The sequence below is a fragment of the Colletotrichum godetiae genome, assembly GCF_030913485.1.
Source record: "Colletotrichum godetiae strain CBS 193.32 chromosome Unknown BDP55scaffold_70, whole genome shotgun sequence".
NCBI lineage: Eukaryota > Fungi > Ascomycota > Sordariomycetes > Glomerellales > Glomerellaceae > Colletotrichum > Colletotrichum godetiae.
The window spans coordinates 104,777-131,902 of NW_026851318.1; the positions used below are offsets into that span (position 1 = coordinate 104,777).

General features: G+C 53.5%; 4 protein-coding genes across 4 annotated transcripts; 2 read left to right on the forward strand and 2 right to left on the reverse strand.

The window, feature by feature from the left end:
• Positions 1-1,457: 1,457 nt before the first annotated feature.
• BDP55DRAFT_733930 (uncharacterized protein) lies at positions 1,458-3,743 on the forward strand (the record flags this gene model as incomplete). Its single annotated transcript, XM_060580155.1, has 2 exons — positions 1,458-3,567; positions 3,619-3,743. 2 exons carry the CDS (start codon positions 1,458-1,460, stop codon positions 3,741-3,743), a joined length of 2,235 nt encoding a protein of 744 aa, XP_060423445.1.
• An 8,759-nt stretch (positions 3,744-12,502) lies between these two features.
• On the reverse strand, positions 12,503-13,346 carry BDP55DRAFT_637642 (uncharacterized protein; the record flags this gene model as incomplete). Its single annotated transcript, XM_060573006.1, has 3 exons — positions 12,503-12,741; positions 12,762-12,873; positions 13,116-13,346. 3 exons carry the CDS (start codon positions 13,344-13,346, stop codon positions 12,503-12,505), a joined length of 582 nt encoding a protein of 193 aa, XP_060423446.1.
• Positions 13,347-15,183: 1,837 nt separating this feature from the next.
• Positions 15,184-15,475, reverse strand: BDP55DRAFT_681860 (uncharacterized protein). The gene has a single exon (XM_060576231.1). The coding sequence runs from the start codon at positions 15,423-15,425 to the stop codon at positions 15,246-15,248; it is 180 nt and encodes a 59-aa protein (XP_060423447.1). The 5' UTR covers positions 15,426-15,475; the 3' UTR covers positions 15,184-15,245.
• A 9,512-nt stretch (positions 15,476-24,987) lies between these two features.
• On the forward strand, positions 24,988-26,678 carry BDP55DRAFT_593752 (velvet factor-domain-containing protein). Its single transcript, XM_060570956.1, has 3 exons — positions 24,988-25,119; positions 25,173-25,256; positions 25,327-26,678. The coding sequence occupies exon 3, from the start codon at positions 25,380-25,382 to the stop codon at positions 26,280-26,282; it is 903 nt and encodes a 300-aa protein (XP_060423448.1). The 5' UTR covers positions 24,988-25,119; positions 25,173-25,256; positions 25,327-25,379; the 3' UTR covers positions 26,283-26,678.
• The last annotated feature ends 448 nt before the right edge of the window (positions 26,679-27,126 follow it).

The following is a 27,126-nucleotide window of genomic DNA, read 5'->3' on the forward strand; positions in this document are numbered from 1 at the left end:
CTCCGTACGGATACAGCACTGCAGGGCAACAGAATGCCGACAGAGTTTGCGCTAATGCTATGTTTTGTGGACTTTTGTACTCGTTTTCGGTCAAGAGGGGGGAGGAAAGATTACGGCGTAATAAGACCTAAAATAGCTGGTGGCCTTTTAGAAGCCTCTACCTATTCAACGTGAGACGAGTCAAGATTCATGCACGAGCACGGGCCTTCATCTCAAAGGTAGGACGGGGTGAGCCTGTGAAATGATGTGAGATTAGATGAGATGAGCAGATCATTCAGTCTAGGCTCCTGTCTCTCGAGCTGTGGAGATACAAAATCTGCAGTTTGCAATTGAGCCATGGTTGTTGCATTGTCCTACGATATCGTGGCCTATCCTAAGCACGGAGTAAGGATAGGTGAATTGTACACATCACTCACGGATGAAAAAGGGGATGAGTAAGCCATACAGATACCTCATCTAGCCGGTGAAAGATGATCGGTGCGGGTGTGACAGCAGCAACCAACCCCTCTGCCTCAGTGCAGCTAATGCTCAATGAGTTCTGATAGGTATCATCAATGACCAACGAGCTTGACATACCTTCAAGAAAACCATGGATCGAGAGTACTACTTCCTTAACGTCTACAAGTACAGCAACGCTGAAGGTCCGTCAATCCCTAGCGGACTAAAGGGGATGAAAAGACTGCAACTGCATGTATAATCCCTGCTCCTCAGCCCTAACGAGCTCAAGAACCCCGCCACATCAACTTGCCAACCCCAAGCCGGCGTGTCCGGCAGAGCATAGTCGCGGAATTATAGCCAGTTCCGAGATCGTCCGCGGGATCTCGAGACTTCTCCCCGGAGAGCCACTGCATATTTTCGTCGAAACGTTCGTCGGCCGTCGGAAAATTGAAAGCTCGCCGTCTTGAAAGAATGCCAGGAAAAGAGCGCACTCAAGAACCGAGGATCTCAAGAGGAGGGTGTGTCGGCCATATTTCAGGTAGCTTTGGTGGGCAACACCACCATTTTCCCCGCACCCCGGATTCACTCCCGCAAGACGCCGCGCTCAAGATCAGCACCGGGCCCGTTGAGGAGTCTCGGGGTGGGGAAAGTTGAGAGCCGCCTCTCAATGGTGCTGCATGTACCTGAGGTAATGTGATGTGCTCTTCACGCGTCTAATGAGCTGGCGCGTTGTAAGAGACTGGCCACGTTTATCTTCCATCCCGTCGATAAAAATTCAATGATGACATTTAATGGCACTGAACACGTTGCTGTTTTCTTGATGAAAGTCTGACTCTTCGCCGGAGCTGATGAGAAACCCCTGTCGGTGCAGGCAGCAGCCATCTATGGGCTGCTGACCGAAGACATATCACTCAGTTTCAACTTTCTGAGGAAATTTGACTTCCTGTCTCATAAATGTCAACAACAACATGCTCTCATATCAATCCCCGAGTTGAACAAACCGTCCCTGTGATATCACGATGTCTCCTGTTTACCGGCGCTTGAAACATGGCTACATTCGGCTTCTCACCCTTCTTCCGGGCGACGTATTTGATCCTTTATCATGCACTTTGCAAGAGGTCTTGCTAGAATCGTCTCCTTATTTCGAGGCTGTTTCGTGCGCAAGAGAAGCATTCGATGTTTCTGAGAATCTGACTATTCAAGCCTGCGAGTCGAATGAAAGCCCCAAATTCATCCCGATTTCATCACAGATTCTGTCCCTTCTATTCTCCCTTCGCAGCACAGTCGACGCGAGGACACTATGGATCTATGAAATCCGCGTTGAGCAGGCAGATCCATCAGAAAAGAGCACCCAAGCGAAGCTTTTGCGGCAGATCTTCGAAAGCGCTGTACGCGTGATTCTGTGGCTGGGTCCCACCGCTGAGGACGGAAGCAACGATCGGGCTCTCACGTTTCTCAAGAGAATGGCCATGCATAGGAAATACAACGATAGAGGTGAATACCTTGGTGGCAGGAGACTTGGTTCCGACACCAGCTCCGAGTGTGGAGATGGGAGGCGGGCGGGTATTTCGGACGAGGAGGCGGACGACGACGATGATGAGAAGGACGACGAGGGCTACGAAAGTGGGCCCCTTTCTGATAATGACCTTGATATCGTTGATGATAGGACTTCTTCCATAGTCTCGTCTGATACCAGGGCTTTTTTGGAGAGAGTCAACGCATCAGAGCCGCTCATGTCTCATTCCGAACTTCTTCGCACTGAGATACACCAGTTCTTTTCCGGCATCGGATGGTTTCTGCGTAGTAAGTACCGGCACTACTTCGTCTACGGCTACTGGAACCCATACCGAGCATGGAGAATCAGCAGAGCCTGGGAAAGGGCTGTTCTAGCATGGGAGCTTAACCGGTCAAGAGTTGGCTACATAGCTTTTGGGCGGCCCGTTCTTTACGAGAACCACATGGATTACTTCTTCCAGGAGCGCTACCAAGCCGACTGGGAGGCGGTCGACAGACTCCTTGAACATCCATGGTGGAGCCAGACGTGGACTGTTCTGGAGGTCTGGTGTGCTAAAGACCGAGCAGTGATCCAGTGCGGGCAGCGGACGATCAAGTGGAAGACCTTGCAAAAGGCACTACCATTTGCCGAAGCTTGGGACGATATGGGAAAGACAATGATTGAAACAAAAGACGTACGCATGAGCGAGTGGCCGCAGCTGTTCGAACGATACGCAAGAGCTTTCCACCTCTTGAAGAAGCGACTCATGGATGGAAAGCTATCAGACCTCTTGTGGAACACCTGGGACAGAGATGTGGCTGACCCTCGTGAAAAAGTGTTTGCGATGCTCAGTCTCGCTAGTAGCTTCCGTTGCTGGTCTCAACCTGACTACAACAGGTCCGTCAAGCAGGTATTCTGCGCAGCAGCAAGAGATATCATTCGTGACGAAAACAGCCTTGATATCTTGTTGGCCGGTGGAAGGATAGAAAGACAGGACGAGGCAATCTCATTGCCGAGCTGGGTTCCAGACTGGCGCAGGGAACATAGCCCACTTCAGGGGCGGCCGATGCCCCTGGTTGATCAATCGCGTATTCAATCTCTCTTCGTCGCTGGGTCGATTGAGTCTCTTGTTGTAAACGGACACGGATTCACGGCTTGCGCAGACACAAAACCAGTTGCTTGGTTTAGCCACGATCTCGACCGGTTGCATGTTCGAGCCGTATTCGTTGATGAAGTGGAGTCGACTGCTCCTCCGCATGGCTCGAGATCAGAGAGTGGCGTCAAGAACACCGTGAATGATGCTTGTCTCGTAGCCCGGGCTGCGTTCTTCGACGGGAAACCTAATTGGTGGAATAAGGACGAGAAGGATGGGTTGCCTGGCCTGGTCAAGAGCGTTCTAATGGCTGGTTCCCGTGGCACTATGGATGAAGAGGAAGCCATAGGAGAGACCATGATCTTCCGACGCTTCTTCATCACAAAGGATGAGCGGTACCTCTGTATTGGAACCCAAGGAACCCTACCCGGAGACAAGATCTTCATTGTTGCTGGATGCAATCTGCCCCTGGTTCTCAGGGAGCACAAGCGGGCAACAAACAATGGAACGGCGCTCTATGAGCTGGTTGGGGAAGCATACGGTAGGCCTCGATCAGTCAATGTTTATAGATCTTCACTAACTTCAGACTAAGTCCATGGTGTCATGAAAGGTGAATTCTTCGCAAGTAGGAAAGCCAAGGTTGGGTGGGAGAAGTATGCTTGGTGGCGGCCACCGAGGAAAAGTGAGGTCAATTGGGAGGAGTTGGTTATTCAGTGAGAATCAAACAAACCTACACGGCTATCGAATAGTGCGACTGTATTTCAGAAGTAGGGCATTGTAGAGACTAAACATACAAAAAGTATTCTGTCACTCACAACAAGATAGCAAGACTCGAACCCATGAAAAGCGGACACGTAGAGCGCAAGCAGAATTTGATTGCTCTGGATGTCAAAGAGATCAAAACTTCCGGTAATCTAGTTCTACAGTGAGATGCCGAGGTAGATACTGTAGTGCTGAATCGATTAATCAAAATGAAGTTAAGGTAAATGGGGGCAGTCCGGTACGTTCAGCGTATTTTGACCTAATGATCGCAGAGGGCTTCCACTTTCCTCATTTATATGACAGAGAAGGGGTTCTTTTTCTTTCTTCCTAATACTCAGACTTGTGTAGGGAGTCACGGTGCCTCTACATCAAGGAAACAGATTCTGTGTCTATGGCTTCCTGGTCTATGTTCGATTATTATTCGCAAACGGCTACCTCGAACAGAGAAATGCGAGGCTAGAAGAGATACAGAAAATGTTTTAGATTAATGCAATATAGATTGACGATAGAAACCCCGAACCAAAAGGTGAGTTTGTGTCAAAGATTTACTTGTTGCGGGGGATTGGATTACCAGAGCGTCCAGTTCTAGCTTATCCATAGGCAAAGAATTTTATGTTTGGCGTCATGAATCATTAAAGCCAAATGTAGGTCGGCCACTCGGCCTGTTATGAATGCGTCTGTCTCAAAAAACGAAGACGTTAATTTCGGGCTGCAATTAACGCCATAAATCCTACTACAGTTTCCCCCTCGCATCGTCAGACTGCGAGTGTCCACCGAGTAGTCCTCCACCTTGGACTGGGCGGTATTGAGGAGACTGGATATGGATCTTAGAGATGATCCACGACTGATCCCAGCCGTTGGTGCGAAGAGCGCCTGCCACGCAAGGAGTCAAGCCCGTAGTGTCGCGGGAATGTTCGAAGTCATCGACCTGATGATGGTAAACTACCTTGGGGTCTTCACTCGAGGACCATAAAACTCGCCAAGTTCCAAACCAACCGCCAGCGCGGTGATCCATCAAGTCGAACCTCAGGTCATCTAGGTGCGTTACTATTGATCAAAGTCCCGTGTTCTTAGTCCACCAATGTAATTCCTAGTGACTCGACGCTGGAGAGGAGATCGACGTCCGTCGAGACCCCAGAAAGCAGGAGGCCGAACTCTGGGATGTGTTCCAAGCGGATGGGATCGAGGTATTGACATTCGTAGATGGAGAAGACTCCAGCAAATGTGACGAGCATCGAAGGGTATGGGTCGGGTCTTAATGATGATGGTAGCGACTGATCGGAAAGTAAAACCTGTCGACAAGATACCATCAGCAATACAACCCCAAGAAGCGGGTGGAAAGGCACCGAAACACAAGGTTATGACAGAAAACACGAGATAGGCCAAGTCTGCCGACTTGTTCAAATAGAGGTCAAAGAACTTAACTTCAGAGTAGACGCCACGTAGACATGCGTCCGTAGAAGCGCCAGCTTCGATCTTGGTTCGTCCGGCCTCTGACTTGCTCGTCCAGCCTCAAAAGACAAACGACGTCAGTCATGGACCATTTTCAGGCTCTGACCGACAATGATCGAAGAGACCGCAAGGGCCCTTTGACTCTCTAGTGTCACCAAGTCTCCCGAGAACCGAGACTTCGATGTGTAGTCCCAAAATAACAAGCCCGTCTCTTACGCTTCCACACCCTCCCCTTTACACATCTCTTGTTATCACGTTCTTCTCTCATCTCTGTATTTTGTCCCTCCTCCGTTGTGTCTCTCGTCCGAGACGTGAGTTTTCTTCCCGCGCGCGGCATCGAAGAGTGGCCCAGGCTCGCGATTCGGTTTCGTCGGGTTTGTTCATACTCGATGGATCGGTCTTGGCATCTTCGTCGATAGCCGTTCGGCCGGCTTGTCGCACGATTCGAATAAAGGACTACGAGTCATTAGAGTAATTCTGTCGAGGTGTTACTGACTCCACAAGCTGTAATGGGATGACAGATGCCTGGGTCGAGTTGGATGTTTGTCGTCGTTTCCAACGACCCATCAGATAGAGACAGACAGATGAATTCCACCGCCACATCCATGATGCAAATTACCACGACGACAGCTGATAATGAATCAAAAACAGATAGTCACAATGAAGAGGAAACAATTAAGTATATGTATCCGCTTCTGTTCTCTGCCATCATCTACTCAGCTATACTACCAAGATCTTTCGCCATCCAAACCAAAGTTCAGCTCCTTCTCTCGCCTATCCAAACTATCAACACAGCCGGCGCGCCGCTCCCGGGTCTACACCGCTCCGGCGTTAGCAGAACCAAAAACCCAGTCCCTAAGCTTCCCAGGACCCATGGTAACCAAAGAACCCTAACCAGTAAGCTACACTTCCAAAGACTACGAATTTCTCATCAAAATAATGCCACAAAACAGATACGTAACCAAGGCTCGCAACTCTGCGGAACACCCAGAGCCTCAGCCTCTACGGATTTGTTGGTGTGGACCTACCATAATGAACCAAACCTTCCAGAGACCAGACCAGACGACACCGGGGCCCTCTCTGTCTACCCTTCCTCCTCCTCCTTCATCCCCCCCCCCCCCCCCCCCCCCCCCTCATTTCCCCCATCACCCAGAGAACTCGTCACTCGATCAGAGGCAGAATAACTGCCTCAGCCTTGGACCTCCTGATCACCAACCATCTCAGTCCCATTTCCTTTTTGCCGCCTCTTCCCTCCGAGATCTGTGCTCCGGGTGTTTCATTGACTGACTTCCGCTTCGTCATTTTACCGCCACGTTCCGCGATCTCCTGCAAGCAGCAAGAGAGATGTCTTGGTCGCACCGCCAAGGTCACAATTAGAGAGGATACGTGAATTTCCTATGCCGAACACGCCCTGGGAGTGTATAGCCCAAGTGATGGTGGAAATCCGTCACTAGTGGCCCCTAGCCAGCATGGTCCTTCCTGGGAAGCACTGAGGATCTAGACAGCATTCGAAACTGCCCGCATATCTAGTTAGGTGGCGGATCAACGCGGCCGAGTGGAAGTACGATGGGTTCAAAGCTCAGTCTCAAAACACATCTCGTCCCAACTTATTCCATCGGTACATCTTGGCAAGGCGACATAAAATACCACACAGACTTTGCGCCAAATCTGGCCGCGGATGTTCCGCTGCAGTTGCTAAGGCACGTCACCTTGATTCGTCACATTCCCCGATCGTGAAAGCCGTTAGTAGATAACTGATCGGAGTTGGGCCGTGGCCCCCTTCTCCCCACGGTGGTGGCCAATGGACAACGGTCCGATCGGTGGCTGGCTTGTCTCAACGGCTGTTAGACATTCGATATCAGTCGTTGGCCGATGATCAGTTGAGGCTGGGGGACGTTTAGTCGCTGTTGTCTCAAGTATGCATTGGAGCGGGCAGTTAGACTTTGTACAACTAGAACATCAAACCTGTCGTGGTTTCTTTTCTGCACAATGTCATGGCAGCATAACCGTTACCGCATGACATTTTCAGAAATTTCCAATGACACGAGAAAACCATATTGAACCAGCATCTTGCCTTGGTAGACCTGCAAACCTAGAGTCCAATCTCCACCGGACCCGAAGATGCAGTATTGGTCATGGCTCGATTGTGCTCCATTTATTGCTGGTGGTATCTGTACGGAGCACTTCTAGCTTCTGGGCTCTGAGTCTGGGGCTCGTGAGATTGTTAGCGCCCTAGTGCTCTGTTAGGCAACCCGATTCTAAGCGCGATGTAACGGCGGCTTGATGAACCGCCGTGAAAGTGCAACTGTGACCCTGATTGTGGAATCGACGGATTCTCTCGCCTACCAAGCCGTGCGATAATGCATGTACGCTGTCTGGTCCCATAAGCGGTGATTTGGACACACTTCGGTTTTGTGCAAATTGATCTAAGATATGTTTTCAACCGAGTTCAAACGAAACGAAACAATTAAATCTCCGGATCCATCGCCGGTATTTGTCCAAGAAGAGGGGCAAACAGCAAGGTGTGTTGGAGACTTTGCGTGCGCCTCGGTTCGGTTGATGATGAGGAAATTGGGCCACCTGGGGGAGATGCACGCATCGGGACTCCAGTTAATTGACGGTGCACACGATGTGCAATGCGGAGATACGGTGAGAACAAACTTCAAGTTAGGACGCCAGAAAAGTCGATCTACCTGATTGCCTACCGTAGCTTAGGTCCAGAAGGATGTGGGTGACGAGGGAGTGGCCTGGGCTGGATACGATGCTCAGCCCGGCTTTCTGGCCTCGAAGCTAAGAGTCCAGATGGAGGGGAACCAAGAAAAGCAAGGTAGAATCTGGGAATATTGGTTGTGCTTCAACGGTCTCCGAGGGGTTGCCTTGATAGCGGACATCGTCAAAGATTGGCATAGCAGGGCACTTGTCGACCGGGCCACCTGCTAGCGAGCCGTGTCCCGCCCGACGACCCGGACTCTATCTAGGTTTAGATGCAAAGCGAAGTTTTGGCTGACAACAGTGGATCGGTGTCAAGTTGCGCTTCCACTGTGGGAAGCTCGGAAGAAGTGCCAGAAAAGCACATGCAATTTGGGCGCGGGATGCCAGATCCGACCAGGAGATTGAGGTGGCGGCTGGCTGGCATGCTTCTGCTGCAGTGTAATATCGAACATGCAAGCTTGACACCAATTGATTCAGGGGGACCGCGGGTGCGCGGGTTCTCCGTTGGCCGCATCAATGGCCGCAGAAGACACGAAAGACCGCTGCTGGAAATGTATTATATGCGAGTATGCCATCCCAGTCCTGCGCTGGTGCTGCTAGTCCTGCTGTCGACTGCGAGAGATGTAGCTGACAACATCTAGGCTCTGTTGGTGCGTGGCATGGCATCCCCAATACGGCCACTTTCCTACCGTGTACACAGTAGAAGGTTTGGTGAATGGCTCACAGCGGTTCCTACACAGGGAGATCATCCCGACGTTGCCTAAGTTGTGCATGAGATGGCCCCTTTGGTCGTCTGCACTCCACATTGCACCTATGGTAGAACCAGCCAATTCACGGCTGTGGCACGCTGTCGGCACTGACCCTCGCAAATGACGCCAGACGCCCCGAAGAAGTGCAACGCATGGCGAGCCCAGCTCGATCCCATCGTATCCGTAGGTAAGTAAGCCTTGATATGCGTTACTTATCTCTGCCCCCAGTGTCGCCTACTTTCCGACTTCAATAATGATTCGGCGCAGGCGCACATAGCTTTTGCGACAACGTGTGCAGTTGCGCTGTAGACGGAGAGGCTCGAAACATTCATCAAGCGAGCCGAAAATAGCCAAAACGCGGCGGCAAATCCCAATTGTGCATGAAACATGGGGCTCACGTAAGAAGAAAGACGACATGGGTTCTCTGGGGTCCTCGGAGCTCGAACGACGTTGTTGCTTGAGTTCGGAGATTCGTCTGTTTGGCGACGATGACCGGCCGATAGCGATGCAGCAAACGGGGCTGCATGTGGTCATCGGTTGACTGTCAACCTCGTTGATTGCAACCTGGCTCGACTTCCATTGCTGGATCTTGGCCGTCTTCTGTGCAGACATGTTCCATCATATAATTTCGCAGAGACCCAGTCTTCATTTCCCCATGTTGCCTGTAACGTCGTAGGTGACACACACTTCGCTTTTGAGGGTTGTATCCGTCCATCAACAGCCACCTCTGCCAGTGTCTCGCGACCGATCCTCTTTCCCCCCTAGCCAACCGCCTTCGGGCTTCTCTCGCGCTCGGAAGATTTGTCGGGAGTCTCGAACCGACGTGGGCTCTTTGAGTGAGGAGCCGACGAGGGTGGTTGGCTAGACTGACGTGACATTGGGGGTGCGCCACTGACAGACCGGATGACAGGCTCAGGGTTTCTAGTGGGCCGCGTCAAACGTTCCTGACAACCTGGGCGGGCTATTGGCCCTTCTTCAACGGAACTTTGCGATTCGTGAAATGGGTCTCCAAAGAGCGTCCAAACGAGATTGAGTTTGCAAGGGCGACCTTGTTCTGCGCAACGAACCACAGCCCGCAAGGCGTTGAGTCGACAGACAGCTGCAAAATCACTGCCAGCCGAGCAGCCGCGCCATTCTGTCAATTTGTCGCTGGCGACGATCATGGGTAACGCAAAGTCGTCCGAATAAGGTTGAGACCTTTAGGAATCTCAAAAGTCCGATCAAAGCTAGACTAGACTTGACTGATGTTATGTATAGTGTTGTTCGTGTCTGAGCCGAGGTATGTCCTTGTTGTTGGACTGATTTGGTATACCAACAAGCGCCGCAAGCAGCCGCGGATCATGCACAGGTTCTTGATATGTATCGTTCAGAGGGCGCATTAGGTGTGCACACGTGAGCAGCGGCAGACTCGGATATGTTATCCTGTCATAGAGAGAGGCCTTAGTTGAACAACCTGTTTCGCATGTCAGCTGCCGAGACCCTGGGCCATGACAAAGCCTCTGGTCGAGCAGAATTATTGCCGTGACACTCGGTCAGATGTAAGAGATTGCCAATCTCTTCATATCCAAACCGGCAATTCCCCCGTAAGCAAACTGTAGACTGGTGATGCTCGCAGGTGAAATATCAAGTTGTCCAACGTCAGGCATAAGCGGGGATGCTATCGAGGCCTAAGAGATCTCTGGCTAGGTATCTGGCATAGAATGCCAGTGTAGTGTTGAGCCCGGAGTCTTGCACAGCAGAACGTTTCGTGGTTGACATTTCGAGTTGTATTTCAACGTGAGAAAGGGATGCCCCTCGTCTGTCGGCCGAGTGCAAGTCCTTCGGGTTGTGGGTGGAGGGTGTAGAATGAAATGAAGCAGTGGGTCACAAAGCCGATCAGCACCATGCTGCTGGAGACACCCGCAAGACTCCATACGGCATGACTGTCATCGAATTCAATTGCAGTCTGTGATCAAATACCGAATGATGCGAACGAAGTACGGATAGAAGAGCGGAATGGTGCATCACTGGTTGATCTATCCTACTAGGGTACGCAGTCGCCAATAGTGCATAAAGCATATCCCGCTTTGCAGGATGCGAAAAAATACACGTGGCTTGCGCATACAACATCGAATTTGTAACATGGCCCATCGTGATCCGACAATACTTCTGTATCCCACAAGCGCAGACCGTAGGCGCCAATCCGTATCAAGCTGCCATACACTTCACCCTGCCGTCGAACAGCACCATGACATCCGGGCATCAAATCGGAGATCGGCTGGAATTGCAGTGAAGCACGACATATACGGTGGGTTTGTGAGTCGGACAATGTGAACCTTGGTGGCAAGGAACGTCTCTAAAGCTTGTTGATGCGATCCATTCCCGTCCCGCGAGACGCATTGATTGCATGCAGCCTTCACACCATCGAAGCGTGCTGGAGAGGACGCCGCTTGGGCCAAGCGGAGATGCGAGCCAAAAGCGGCCGTATATGTCTCACTATACGGCTAGACTGGTGGTGAACCGATGAAGGCTCAAGTTGTATAAAGATTGTGCCATGGCCGCTCAACACTCCTGTCTATGGCCCCGTCTCTCGTCGAGGACGTTGAACTTCCTCTGACTTGTAAAATATAGTCTCTGCGAGCATTCCAGCGTGAAGACATTTCTGAGGAAACTGGCCAGCGGAGCGGAACCCGGCTGATAGTTCTTCATACATATGCCCCTGATCCCCTGCCGGACATGGAACCTATTTCGAGGGGACTTTTCTTGGAAGCTGTAAATCGCTGCAGGGGGGTTTCACAATATTCCAGAAAGATTGCCGACGAAGGTGTCGAAGAGTGTTGCATAAGCAGGCGCGGATGGAAATCTGGGGGATGATGCCATCCCGCCTACGGCGGAGGAGATTGTGCAGGGGGCTCGGCATGGAATAGAGTTGTGAGTCCTTCTTCTAGAAGACTCAGGGATGGTTGGAAGGCCGAGGCGAAACATTAGTCCAGATGCAAGAGACTTGGAGATTCCGCAGCCTTGTCGTGTGGCCAGTGGCATGCCAGTCGAGACAGTGCAGCGCCTCCTCCTCGGACTTTGGTGCGGCGCGACCTGGTCATCGTTCTGCAGAGGGGGGGAAAGGTGTCGGCGATTGGCAGGGGAGCGAGTGGGCAGAATTCCAGGAGGAATCTGCTATTGCATAGCCTTGCGGCGCTCGTTTGAAGGGGTGCTTGCTGGGTTGGGTGCAAGTAATTGCTCACAGGTTGGAAATTCTCCTTCTCCTCCCATGGTGCCCCGCCGAAGGGTTTGCTCGCCGGCCAAGACGCGACATTAAGAGCGAGGAGGTTGGATTTAATGGCATTCGTGTCGTCCATTGTTAATGATAGCTGTCGTGTACGCATATGGGTGATTCTCCTTATTTTGGCCGACAGCGATGTCTATCCCGAGATGGCTTATTGAAGCAAATGCGCGTACTCTAGGCCAATGCGAGGCCGTAGTCATGCAGGGCAAGCCGCAAACGCCTCCATTTAGAAACCCTAGGGAGGATGATATGGCGTCGGTGATGACAACGGAGGCCTCTCCCAAACAGAGCACATCCGGACATTGCCGTGATATGCGAAATAAAAGCAAGTGACGGAGCCATACAGACTGTTTGCGTCTGCCCAGTGAGTGCTCTGGTGGATGATGTCGGGCGGGCGCTGACTGACAGGGCGTTGAAGTGGACGAGGGTCGGAGGTGGACCAGGGCGGAGGACGACGGTTTATTTGTTTCATCGATGTCGAATTGGGTAGGCAGGTCGCAGAACAGGAGTTGAATGCTGACAATATCAAAAGATTTGGATCAGGAGAGGCTGATCGGAAAAGAGTCGAATTGGGTCAGAAGCAAAACATTTGTGCATCTTGAACACGTCCCGCCATGAAGAATGGGATTGTGCTCGGCGAATTTCTTCATGCGGATGTGGGATGGAGGAGGGTGGGGGATGTGGGATGGAGAGGGATTCTGGGAGAAGGGGACGCCGGGAATGGAAGGAATGACAAGGACGGAACGGGGAGAAAGAGCTAACGGCGACCTTGGGACACCTATCGCGTCAAGTAGGTACCTGAGGTAGTAAGGTAGCTACGTTCTTCGTTCGAGGCAGGTGTGTACCTTCCATGCCATATATCAAAGAAAAGTAAAGGCATTTCACTAGTCTCGGCGATTTGTACCTGCCTCTTTTGAAGATTGCGCACGATCAATCCAAGGTGACATACTTTACCTTACTACGTAGGCAAGAGGGCGATATTACATACTACAAATACAAGAGTGAAGGAACGAACGACTTCGCAAAGTCGCGAACACACGGCGGAGCCATCGTGCCATCCACTTCCTCAGCGGGATGGACACAGAGGAACAGAAAGAGTGGAGACATGTCACATTGAATGGGTCTGAAATGCCTGAGTACCTGGGTACGTACCCTCGGTGGGCCGCACATCGACACCTCAATTGTGAAGGTGCCCTGCACCGAGTCGTTGTGCGAGGAAGGAAGTAACAGGGGAGTGCCGTCTTTCCTCCGTTTTTGCGCACCGTGGTCACCAATCCACTTGAAGTGTTTGAACACCGTGCCACCATCCGTTTCCTTTCGCACGGTATCACCAATCAAGGCAGGAACAAATTCAAGACCTGGAGTCACGTCGTGAGCGGGCATTGTCTCCGTCTGTGCCTTGAATTTGTCTATTCCGCCTTGGTCAAGGAAAGAAGATGCGGTAATAACAAGGCGAGATTGAATCCGTCAGGTCACAGGTAAGGTTGTTTGATCCGTTCCTCGTCAGTTAGGCCGCGCGACGATGGATACGTACCGCTGTTAGGTAGGGCAAGGTCCAAGCCCGAGCAAGGCTGGGATCATTGACAGCTGTCAGATGAGCCACTCTCGGGAGCTTCAGAACTTCAGGACCCTCAACGTGTCGCTTGGATGCTGGTCCTGCCAACACCAGCATTGATATCTCTACTCCTGGTAGATACCGCAGTAAACTAAGGTAAGGTATGAATGCCTACCCGAGTCTCCAAGGTGTCATCAAAGTGTCAAGGATAAATGGTGTGTATAGATAGCTACCTTATGTGACCATTGTGCACGTAAGTGATGGAAGATGGCGCTATCTATCTCAGATATCCGAATTCTTTATGGAGCATCAGTCTGTGCTGTTTTCATACCAGCTGAGGTTCTCTCGTCCTGACAAAGAACTTACTGTGTAGAAGAACTCACGGTCCTCTACCCCGTTTCCCCCCGTGTGGCCCATTCCGCCCCGTGTGGAGCAGCCCGGAGTTGGCCGAGGCAGGGCGCAATTGAAGATTCGGATTAAGCATGTGCTTCATCAATACGGACAGATAACGCGAAGATGAAAAAAATATGAGAGAGAAAGAAAAACGTCAATCTTGTCTAGTCTTGGAAAGACGTTTTACCCATCAAGCCAACGTCTGTCCAAGCAGTGTCTCAGAAGCTTCCATTCATGCCTTGATGCCTGCCACGACTTCTTCTTTTCGCCGCGCACAGACGGCAGGGTGGAGCCGTCGACTTCCGGTCCGGGCACGGCACCCAGGGGCACGATCAAGAGGGGCAGGGGTCAGGGATGTATACGTCAAGGATCTTGTCAAGCTGTCTTCGCTGCCCGTCAGGGGACAAGGGGTGAAGTGGAAAGCACGGAGGCAGTGGGAGGTGGGAGGTCAGAGAGGAGACACGAAAAAGTGAACTGTGAGGAAAGAAGTTTAGGCAGAGGAGAGGATGAAGATGATGGGCGGTGGGGGGTGACCAGGGGTGAACAAGGGGAGGAGGAAAGAACCCGGACGTGGATGAGGTTCTTCTCTCCGCAGAAACGGCCAAAGCACAGTGACTTGCAGCATCGATGGTCAAGAAATGGCAATGATGTGCCTACGCGTTGCTCGAGTATTCATTTATGCCGCGGGAAAATCGAGGTTGAAAGAGAACAAAAAACAAACAGACAAGAGATTGTCTCGACTGAATCTCAATCGGCCCATCTCTTGCGTTCACGTAATAGTTGGATATAAGCCCTTAGGGGACCTTATGCCAGGGCTAATTCATCTGAGATGCATTCATAGTGGCACAGGCTGTTTTTCTTGTCGGATCCCGCCGTCTTTTATTCACTGCACTTTGCACTTTGCACAGGGCAGAAAATAACCGGATAGAGCAGGGATTCTCCCGTTGGGTGCAAGGCGAAGCCGCGAAGCAACGCAAATGCCAGAGACTAGTACTCCGTAAAGCAGAGACGATTTCCGTATGCAGGCCCTACCACCCGAATGATCTTCCCTTGCCTTTTTGTTGACTTTTTTCCCGACATCCACTCAGCTTACTCCCAGTCAGTCTCCCACTCACCCAAGGTAAAGTTGAAAAGTCCCAAGTCACTCACTCAGCCCACCTCATGGTGACTTACCTAACATAAGGTACCTAGGTGAGCTACCTAGTAAGGTACAAATGCAGCACCTCGCAGCTCGCCCTGTCCAGTATCGCTCTTACCAACGCAGCTTGCGTTACTTCATCCACCTTCACCTGCCTTAGCTCAGCTTAGCTCCAGATCAGGCTACCTTACCTGCGTTACCTGAGGCAGAGACAAGACATTTGACACATGGTGGTGTACCTCGACACGGTCCAACACGTGTGTCGGTACTTTCTCGGACACATGGAGCACATGAAGCAGACACACCTTAAGGCAAGGCCGACATAGGCCTGGAGGTGTGGGAGAAGACAGAAGAAGGAGGGCATGTCCAGGTCCATCTTTCCCAATGTGGTCTGTTGCTCTGTTTCCCGTTCCTTAGCTTACCTGAGAAAACTACTCCGTCCCTTCCTTCTTTTCCCAGCCCAGCCCTGCCTTACGAAGTTACGACTAACGACTAGTATGGCGCGGTACCTGTCTACTTGTGGCGTCCGACGACACAGACACACCCCGCGCCCGTCTCGAGGACGGACCAAGTATCGCCTACTTCCGCCATCCGTGCTTCCTCGTAAAGACTGAAGTCACTTTAGCCTGACAAGGTACCTCTAAGTCAGGTAGTCCACGCATCTCCCGTCTCAATCAGCACTTGCCTTCAAGGGACATCCTTCCTGCGCAGCAAGTAACCGGCCTTCGCGCCGCGATCCATCTGAACGCCCTTTCCCTCCTAACCTTACGGTCCTTGCTTCTATACGGATACGTATCCAGGGTGTATTAGGTCGTCGATCCAGACGTGCCTGCCATTCCACTACCTGCACACTCCATTGCTCCATAGTGCCAATGGGTGTGTGGATGCATCTGGGTATTGCCTGCCAGTGTCTCTTTCCCCATCTTTTTGATATGCATGGGTACTGGCCAATACCGACATGGAACGGTTACAGAGACTGAACGGAATGACAGGGACTCGGGAGGTAGGCTAAGGTAGGGTAGGAACGGGAGACCAGGTCCTATGTGAACAATTCAGCCAGGTGAACGCCTTCCACCTTCTCCCGTCTTCCTCCTGCTCTTCCCTCCAAGCCAATCGATTCTTTCCATGGTCTATTTATCCAAGACGACTTTATGAGGTCCCTTATTCTTACCTAAGGTAAGGTAGGATAGAGTAACGTACCAAGTCACTTGACGTTTACTCTCGCGCCTCGCGCCTCACGCTTCACCTCCTTCTTTCCCTCTCCACCGATGGATATCAGACCTGTTCTGCCCTGTTCTCCTCTTCACCTTCCTCCTCGATATTCCCTGGCCTGACATTTCATCGTTGACAAGCCCCTCACCTTGGCCGGCATTAACCTTACATGAGATCCACTTGGACATCCCGACGGATGTGGTGAGGCCCTCTTCGAATGTTCCCGTCAAAAGTCCCCTCCGACCATCTCCGGTACCCGTGCCGTGTCTGACTTTCTCCATCATCGTCTCTTTATTCTGGCCGCATGAACGCACAGAGCAGATCAGGACCCGTCAGAAATTGCTTCTAAATCCGGCCGGGCCTCTCTTTCATCTGCGCGCTCGTCTCAGGCCTGGGCCATGTTCTTCATCTCGTCGTTTCTCATCTTCAAGTCATCGATTGCTCATCAAGAAGACGGCACAAGTACTCAGCTGGGCAGCAAAAACGCATACCCTAAGTTTGGATTACTTTCCGCCTTGCACCCACATTTGATACATCGGCATACCCAAGCTCAACAACAACAACAACAACAACAACAACAAGAACAACAACATCATCACCAAGCTCATCTTGAGTAGTGATCATCAACCGCCGTCATTGAGAACGCTCACAGTATTTGGTACACAACACAACACGCTCTGTTCCAATCGAATACCGCGACAGACCACGCAGTCGAGTCCAGCCCAGTCATCTTGGCTTCCTTGACCGCCCCCAAACCGCCGCTTGACAGGTCGCTTCTTGCCGAAGGTTGTCGACTGACCACATCCGGGACGACCAGGGACAACTCCGCCAAGAGACTCGAACCTCGCGGCACAGACCAGAGCGACACAGGGATTCTTCATCGGCCTCTCCTCCTCAGTTTCTCTGCCCCCGCCGGATGGCAACCAAGGCCTGGGCCTAGTCCATATCTCCCCAAGAGTCCCGTCCAGTATTTGGCATCCGGTTCCTCCAAACTCTAGCAACTCACAGTCAACCAAGACAATAGAACCGGACACCACCTTACCATCTGGCTCTGCCTACTGGACTACGCCCTTGCCCACCCCCTTTGAAGCTTAGAGGTCAATCCTGTTGCAGACCGATCGAACTGTTCGCTCCTAGGTTAGACCGTCCGGCATCGAGACATGGGCGTGGAGTTTCTCTTTACATCGTCATTGTCTCCAAATCGCGGTTGAAAGCCCCTCGAAAGAGAAGGAAAAGGGGATACATTGGTACGACACGGTGCATCGCATCCCACCTTGAACTGCCACCCCCCGAACCCCCCCTCTTCCCATTCATCCTCCATTTTGCTGTACCCGTACGGATAGTCCTGCCAGAGAGGAAACAGGCAAGCATTGGCCAAGTCAACCGTCTCGTCTATTGGGGCAGGGTTCGAGGCGAGGCAGGTTGGGGAGACGAGACCTGTTCTTCCTCAGCACACCCCACCCCCAAGCTTCTCTTTTGCTCAATGCTCACAGCTTGGCTGACCGTTTTCTTTTCTTAGTATTCCCAGTCCTAATCCCATACTCCCAGTTCCAGTCCCGGTCGCTGGACGCCTCCTTCCCATCTCCAAACGTCTCCATCTTGTACACGCCCCTTCATGCGACCCCTGAGGTACGGTACCCTCTTCTGCTCCACCCGTCTTTTCCTGATCCCGACAACAGCTTCCAGGGCCATTGAGACCTAGTTAGTCTGCCCGACTTTATATCAAGATCACTGCTTTACCTTCTAGTTGCATTTTCCATCAACCATCTATTTACCGCACCAGATTTGACGGCATATCATCTCGGATCTTCTTCCGAGTCCTTCTGCTCCCTTTCCCATTTCTTTCCCTCGTCGCAATAACCTCGATCTTACTCGACACTCGAAACTCAACACTCAGCAGCTTCATGACAAAAGACGTTTGGGCGGCGTTTTGATGGTCGTAGAAAACGCGGACAAGTACACGCGCAACATTTGGTGCGCCCGCTGCGCGCCACTCGTCGTGGAGGTCGAACTGTCCATTTCTGCCACGGTGCTGTTGACGTACCACTGAGCTCCTCGACCGCTAGGGACGGGTGTAGCTTGCTTTTGCAAAGGTAGGCCAGACCCTGTCTATATCACCAGCACATGCTGGGCCTGTGTGGATATGCAGAGAGAGAGGTCGTTGTCGCTGACCACTTAGAAAGTAGAAAAGTGCCGCTTTCTTAGATACACTGGCACTATTATTGCCTCGTACCCTCCAACTCTCCTCTTGTTGCCCCTCCGCACAGGAACATTCCGATCAGTCTCCCCTGTTGCTGTCCTGTGTCCCACCTCGAGGGATCTGCGCCTAGTACTGTGCTTCGGGCTACCATCGTCTTGCAGGGGTCTTACCATCAACTTCTTTGTCGCATTAAATCTCCTCTTCCCACACCAGTTGTACTTCCTTCACCACTTGTCGCTGTCACGTATCGTGTCAGATAAGCTTCGCCGACCGGTATCCAACATCAACGCCTCTTCGCAAATCATCAAACGGGCTCCTCGAATAATCACTTCTCGTCTTTCGTACTACGTCGCCTATTTCGGAGATACAAAACTCTTCTGCCACCACGGCAAGGTAACCTTACCAGTATCAAAACTACGCTGCCGCAACTTTCACTGGGCCAACATCCAACGAACTGCCCCTATCTCCGATACGTCTGAATATCTTCTGGATATAAGAGGCGAAATATTTCTTCTCTACCAAACAACAGCAACCCTTGGAACACCTCACCACGAAACATATCGTTACTCAAAGCAGACCAGCAAAAGAAATACACAAATGTCGTACCAACCCAGTTGGCACACGGGTCCGGCCCCCGACCCGCAAGAGTATGTTCAAGACATGATATCATGGTGTCTGGGAGAAGGAGCTGACAAGTCACAGCATTATGAGGGACAAGGAATCGTTGCGTCTGGCCATCGCTCAAGCGCCAACTTCCCTCTCGCCTAATTTTTCTTGGCATCTGCTGTTAGTGAATGAGTGAGCCTACCACCAAATTACTAACAGCCGAAAACTCTTCACCTCCCCTTGCCGGAGCCCGCATCCGCGATGGCCTCACAGCCGCCGTCGGGCACCGGACTGATGTCGGCCGACCAAGCCGACCCCGAACCAGGCTCCGGGACACCTCCGGAGCCGAACCCCACCTCAAGAGCTAAGCGACGCCGCGACGTCGAGGCACAGCCGACCCGGCCCAGCCTAACGGGAAGCCAGCTTGATGCCACCACCGACGCCCCTACCTCGGCCGAGGGGCCCGCAGCCTCTACCGCATCTGCTCCGAGCGGATCTGCCACAGGGTCCGTCTTGACAGCCCTTGCAGAAGAAGCTAGACAGTACGAGGCACGGAAAGACGTCTTTCTGACCATTGCACGGTCCGTCGACAGCGTTGTCGCCAGCTTTGACGGTTCTAGAAAGCAGATCGCGAAAGAAGCCACTGCCTATGTCATTCAAACCCTCAAGAGACTGATCAATCACGAGACAAGCCCAATAGCGGCCCGGAGTTGGGCGGCTGTCGTCGCACCGATGGCGGGCAACACCACTGCGGCGACCCGGAGCGGCCAGAGCTGCCAGAGCTCTGCCCGCCCGAAGGCCACACTCCCCGCCGAGGATCAGCCGCAGGCGCAGCCGAAGGAGGACCTCCGCATCTTTGCCCGCGTCCCGGAAGAAAGCTTAGCGGCCGCTCGGAAGATCGCACCGTTCGCCGTACGACAGATCGTCTGTAAGGCCGTTGGCCTGGGGCTAGCGGACCTTCCCCACGTCTACCATATCAGCACAGGTTACTCTCTGAAGCCGCGAAACAAGCAAATACAGGAAAGACTACTTGCAAGTAAGGCAAAGCTGGCGGAATGCCTCGGCGCCCACCAGGTCGAGACGCCTATCAAGTGGTACACTTACGTTGTGCCGCGATGCCCAACAAAACTACACAGCATTGGCGGGGACGTCCTGGACCCAGCCACACTCGTTGAAGATGAGGTCTTCGCACAGACAGGACAGAAGCCTGTCCTTGCTCGACCGTCCCGCCTTGGGCCCAACCCAGTCACGAACGAAATATCTTGGCTCATATCATTCACATCAGAGGTCACGCCCTTCAGGCTCTTCAACCAAAGCGGCAGATCTCTGCCCGTCAAGAAACGAAGGACGCTCATCCGACACGACCCCGGCTGCCAGGGCTACCACTCCAACCGGTTCTGCGGACGACGACCGATCTGCAGCAACTGCGGAAGACCTTCCGATTCACACGAAACGGGACCCTGCATGGCCAGGCCCCAATGTGCCAACTGCTGCGGCCCCTTCCAAGCCAGCCACACAGACTGCCCAGCGAGGCCCTCGGCCGTAAACGGCGTCGTCTCCCTTCCCGGTCGAAAGGAGCGGGCTCGGATCCGGAAGGCCGGCCAGAAAGCATCGGACACTCTGTACAAGGCTACTCGATCCGACAGTAGCCAGGAGGCGGCAGGCGTCCCTACCTCCACCAGCCAGAACCAGCAACCCGGCGCCAAGCGCGCGCGCACGAGAACGCCCTCCGCAAGCTCGATCGTTTGCCTCGGTGACGGAAGCACTGACAGCAGCAGCATGGATGAAGACGAGGCGGACGAAGGCGAAGGCGAAGACTCCCCCGACAACACCTCCATCGACCGTCCCGTGCTACCCATGCCAAGCAGGAGCCAACGGGCAGCACAGAAGCCAAACTACAACGTCGCGAATGCCTACACCCACCTCGAACTCGACTCGGAGACGTAAGCCGAGAGCGGCGACCCCACGGATGCTACGCGTTGCGCAGGGCAACGTCGGAAAGATCTCCCCGGCGCACACGGCTTTCCTGCAGCTCTGCTGGGAGGCTCAGATAGATGTGGTCCTCGTCCAGGAACCCTGGACGGGCTGGAAGGACGGAAACGTGCAACTGAACACGCACCCGGGTTTCGACTCTTTCGTCCCGGTCGACTTCTGGGACAGCGAAGGAACCAGACCAAGAGTATTGACCTACACACGCAAAGGGATAGGGATGACGGTGGAGCAGCAGAGGCCTGTCCACACGAGAGACGTACTGTGGCTGGTGGTCGACAAAACGACGACTATCGTCAACGTGTACAGACAACCCCGCGACCCCCACAGCCGCACAACAGGGATACTGCTAGAACTCAAACCCCCGGAGCGAGCTTTGATCGCGGGTGACTTCAACGCGCATCACTACTCTTGGGAGCCCGGGACGAGGAACGGGAACCGGGGAGATGACATCGCAGGCTGGGCAGACGGCCACAATCTCTCTCTTATCAGCGAAGTTGGGGTGGCAACCCAGGATTGCGGACATGTCCTGGACCTGGCTTTCTCTAATATCCCTTTTGCGCACGCGCAGGTCAGCCCACAGCTACACCCGGGAGCTGACCACGAGGCCATCGTGGCCGTCATACCACTACTCAAACGCCCAGTGTCACAGGGAGAGGGCCACCCGCAGCCACGGCCACTGTCAGTGCCCGACTCGGCGCTGCCTCGGCTGAGAGACCTGATCGAAGGGGGGCTAGCTGCGATGCCCAATCTGGGGGATCAACCTACTCCGGAAGACCTGGACGGGCAGGCAAGTCACATCGTCGAGCTCTTCTCCCGAGCCATTGAGGCGGTCGGCAAGAAGAGAGGAAAACATGGTAAAGGCGCGGCTTGGTGGACGGAGGAATGCGCAGAGGCCCACAGAGCATACCGTGCTGCCCGCAACCAACAAGCCTGGGAGACGGAGCAAGATGCGCACCTTTATCTAATGGAGAAACGAAAGGCGTTCCTGAGCACGGTGAGGAAGGCTAAGCGAGCATACTGGGCCGGAAAGATCGATGGAGTCGCTTCAGACCGGGACCTGTACCAGATCATGGGTTGGCGGAAGGCGAGCCTACTGACCAGAGCACCCCCATTGGTTGTGGACAACCAGACGATCGAGGATACTAACGAAAAGGCTCAAGCGCTTCGGGGAGCCCTTCTCGACAGGTTTAGTGCGGAAGATGACGCACCGGGTGACCCGTTTGACGTACCCGTCGTCCCGAGGCGAGCGATTACTTGGCAGGACAATGTTAGCGGAGAAGAAGTGAAGACGGCCACCTTAACAAAGACAACGACCCCTGGTGTGGACGGCATCACAACACGCCTCCTCCAGGCATGCTGGGATGTCATCTCGGAACCGGTCAGGCAGCTATTCCAGTCCTGTATGCGGGCCGGCCACTTTCCTCTGCCCTTCCGCAGAGCTGAGGTGGTCATGATCCAGAAGGCCGGCAGGGATGCCTCCAAGCCCGGGTCCTGGCGGCCGATCGCGCTCCTCTCGTGCCTGGGCAAGGGACTAGAGCGACTGATAGCCAGAAGGATGGCGTCCCTGGCGATTGTCGAGCGCATCATCAGTCCGCAACAGATCGGGGCTCTACAAGGCAGGTCAGCCGTCGATCTGACGACCTGCCTCACCCACGACATCGAGATGGCCCTCCTAAAAGGACTCACGGCGACACTTCTGACTATGGACGTAAAAGGGGCGTTCGACTCCGTCCTTCGGAACCGGCTCGTCATTAGACTGCGTCAGCAGGGATGGCCACATGGCCTGACCAGACTGATCTTTAGCTTCTGCTGCAACCGCACCGCTAGAGTCCGACTGGAAGAAAGCACAACGGAGTACTTCCCGCTGTCATGCGGGCTGCCTCAGGGGTCACCACTATCTCCCATTGCCTTTCTGCTCTACATCGCAGAGATACTTGAAGACGACCCGAACGCGCGATTCGGGTACGCGGACGACATCGCCACTCTGGCCATCAGCCCCTCCCTGGAGAGCAACGTCGCAATACTCAACCGAAGCGCAGCCGGCATTCTCAGATGGGGCTTGGAGAACAAGGTCTCCTTTGACCCGAGCAAGTGCGAGGTCATCCACTTTACTAGGAAGCACGGCCAGCCAGCGGAGCTGCCAGAGGTCCGGGCGGGGGATTTGGTGGTCAAGGCCTCGACGAAACCTGTACGCTGGCTGGGTGTCTGGTTCGACAAGAGACTGTCCTTCCGGCACCATGTCGACGCAAAAGTAGCTGCAGCAAAGAGGGCAGCTCAACATCTGAGACAGCTTACGAACACAAAGAGGGGACTCCCAGCGGCCGCCGTGCGAAAAGCCGTCGTCTCCTGCGTACTGCCGATCGCGCTCTTCGGCGCCGAAACATGGTACGCAGGTATCACGAAGCCGGCTTCGAGACGCCAAGCGGAGACAGACACGAATCCGCCTCTCCAAGGAAGACCCGTCAACACAGGCCAAAAGGGGCTCGTGCAGAAGATCGACAGCGTCATTACAGCGGCAGCAAGGGCCGTTCTGCCTGTCTGGAGGACAACGCCAACCAGTAGCCTCCTCCGAGACGCCGGCTTACCGTCAGCCAAAGTCGCCTTAGAGGGCGTCCGCTTACGGGCCGCAGTCCGACTACAGAGGATTGATCGCCGACACCCGCTAGTCGCGCGGCTCTCCCAGCAGGGACAGCAACAGACGAGACTACAACGGACGGCTGAACTTCTGCCAAGATGCGGAAGACCAGCGTTCCTTCAATCACAGTACCTGCCAAGCTCACAGGATCAGATAGTAGTTCAATGCAAAGAAGAGGCTGCGAAAGCTTTCGAGCGCTGGCTAAAGACAGTACCGGAAAGCCATATGATCGTCTTCTCGGACGGCTCCAGGGCGACGAACGGAGCCGTGGGGTACGGCTTCGTCATCTACCGAGACTCCAAACGCATAGCACAAGGGTGCGGCCGACTCGGACTAGCAGAAGTGTTCGACGCCGAGGTCGAAGGGGCGCGAACCGGCCTCAGAAGGGCTCTGCTCACCAATCGCGGTCATCCAATCCACATATGTATCGACAACACCAGCGTTATACAAGGCATCCGCGGCAAGGCGCCGGACTCGTCACAAGACGCGTTCCTCGAAATCCAAGAAGCGGCCAGGATATTTGATATACGGACGCACTGGTCCCCGGGACACCAGGGCATCGAAGGAAACGAGGCCGCGGACCGGCTGGCCAAAGAAGGAACGACACTGCCGGCGCGGATGGGTCAAATGGCAACACTAGCGGGCATCAAGCGGCTTGCAAGGGAAAAATTACAAAGCCAGCACAGGAGATGGTGGTATAAAGAGCGAAGGCCGCGGTACGCGGACTTGGGGCTTGAGGCAGCTCTGTCCAGCCCTCCTGAACTGGCCTTGCCGCGGGCTACGTTACATCACCTGCTGGCGGCACGATCGGGTCACGGGGACTTCGAGCAATATCACCGACGTTTCAACCACGACGACGCTCTAATGATGTGCTCTTGTGGAGAGGCGAAAGACGTGGACCACCTGGTCTACTGTCGACTAACGCTGGCGAGGAGGCAACGGTGGCCGACCCTCCACTCTCGCAGTATGCCCGAGCCCATAGGCCCTATGGGATCTCTCGAGGCCTACTTCAAGAGATTAATCACCGACCCACGAGGCTTCGAGGCCTTTCTCCGCGTGACGGACTTCTTCCAGAAGATCTGTCTGCGGTAGCAGCATCCACACCTACGTAGATGTGAGTGCGGACTACAAAGAACCTCCCGATTCCAAGGGACGATTTGGGAAAGAATGAAACTGGGGCACCAGCGGGAACCGGGGACAGACAGAACGCGTAGTGGCCACAAGGCATGATTTGGAGGACGATGTAAAGAGACGACGTACTGTAGAGTAGGTAGCCTTGGCTCACGGCCCTCCACGCCATATACCCTTCGGGAGGTCTGCGGTAAGGGCTCTAGCCCGGCCGCCACGGCGTTAAATACAACAACAACAACAACAACATCGCTCAAGCGCCACAGCACGCCAAAGTAGCAACTGGCAAAGAGAAAGGTTCGTCTTCGCTCGTCGATGCTACCCGATAGTCACCTAATTCAAGGTCGCAGATCGTAAGCCCATTGACCCTCCGCCGATTCTCCACATCGACCTAAGGAATCACAACCAGAATTACGCAAATTTCATTCTGTCGAGTAAGCTACGAGACCCTCTTCCTCGTTCCTGCCTGGGACTCAAGCTTGAAGGAAGCTAATCGTGCAACAGGCCCTAGCTTGTTCGTCCAAGTTTACCTCAAGCCCGGCGATAAGAAAACCAAAATGGACCCAGAGACCTGTGCAAAAGGCTTAGTGGGATCGACTGTCTCCTCTTTGCAAAAGTACAAGAGCATCGAGGGCAAGGACGAAGGCTACTTTGTTTTTCCCGACCTCTCTGTCAAGATGGAGGGTTTCTTTAAGCTGAGATTCGCCCTGTACAACATGAAGGGCGGCGAGGTATACTTCATGACGGAGATGGAGTCCCACGGCTTTCAAGTTCACACGGCGCGGTCGTACCCTGGAATGAGCTCTTCAACAGACTTGACCCGTCATCTCAGCGATCAAGGCTGCCGTCTACGGATCCGGAAAGATTCTCAAGTTGTCAAAAACCGCAAACGACAGTTCCAATATGGCATGGACTCCGACCAAATGCGCAATGTCAGGCAACGTCAGGGCATGGCTCAGCTAACACAGCAAGCCCATCACCCAAAAGATATTGCACAGCAGCAGGGATTCTCTCACGGAGGCTCGGCCACGGGAGTTCCCAGTCCTGCATCGTCTTCTCACGGAGGAGGGCAAGCGCCTGCGGTAACAATAATGCAACAGGCGAATCGACACCAAGTCCAGGCGGTCAGTTACGCGCATCCACAGCCATTGATGGCGCATTCCATGCCGGGAATAATGAGCATGCAGTTGTCGCATTCGGCAGTATATCCGCCACCAACGCCATCTTCAGGACTATCGGTTGCATCGCTTCCCTCGACTTCGCCTACGCAGAGCCCAGACTTGGTGACTCCCACGTACTATCGGCTTGACTCGGGCCTCTACGATTATACGACAACCCAACACAACTTGGGGGACGCTTTTTTCCCGCAGCCTCACCAGCCTTACAAGGCTGACCAATACTGGGAGAGAGACTCGGATAGTAGGATTAATAGCCACGGACATGGCCATGGGCAGAGCTAGGAGGCTGGAGATACTGGTCAAGAGGCAGGCTAAGGGCATGGGAGTTCAGGTGAACAGCGAGAGCTCAACCGGTCTCCAGACGAGACTGAAGTGGGAACATCAGTATGGTGGATTTTTGGTTTACTGTTTGTCTTGGTGCACATTGACGAGGTTTGTCAAAAGGGGGTATTAGTTCAAGCGACATTGCATAACACCAGGCACAGTCGCCGGCTATGGGTCGATCCGGCGTTGTTGGTTTCGAAGGCTTCAACAGAGGACAATATACCCTTGGGATTCTTTCAACGGGCATTGTTTGGTAGCACAGTGGTGGCGCAGCAGGAGCATAGAGCGGAATGAAATCTCGAGCAAGTTATCACTTCAGACTTTAGCAGTAGGAATCACGTTTTTTTCTTTCGTACCTTCCACGGTGTAGTAGCCATTTCTCGTGAATAACACAGCAAGTCCGAAACCAGAAGACTAGGTAAACCATAGTCAGAGCCATAAGGTACCGAATAACCCAGGGCCCTGGCTGCTCGACGGAGTGGCCCTCCGACAGGAATCCTTGCGCCACTAGCCCGAATATCTACGGAGCGCGCGCTATTAGACTTTCCAAGCGTGTTGGACCGGACCCCTGCCCGCCATAAATTTCCTCATAATGCACGACAAATAGACCTTGGTACCTCACAGGCAGACAGCAGAGACCGCGATCCCCGCACTGGTGCTACTTGAAACGAGACAGGCTACGGCAGACAACAGCATAATGTAGTCAGGGGGGTGGAAGGGGGCAGGGCATGTCAGGATAGGGCGCGAGGAGAGTTGATTGGAGTTCAGGCCCTCAGCCTTTCAGCCCTCCAGGGACTATAAA

What these genes read in the sequence shown, in the direction of transcription:
- BDP55DRAFT_593752 (XM_060570956.1), top strand. Translation starts at nt 25,380, where the DNA reads ATGGACCCAGAGACCTGTGCAAAAGGCTTAGTGGGATCGACTGTCTCC.
- BDP55DRAFT_681860 (XM_060576231.1), bottom strand. Translation starts at nt 15,425, where the DNA reads ATGGACCTGGACATGCCCTCCTTCTTCTGTCTTCTCCCACACCTCCAG.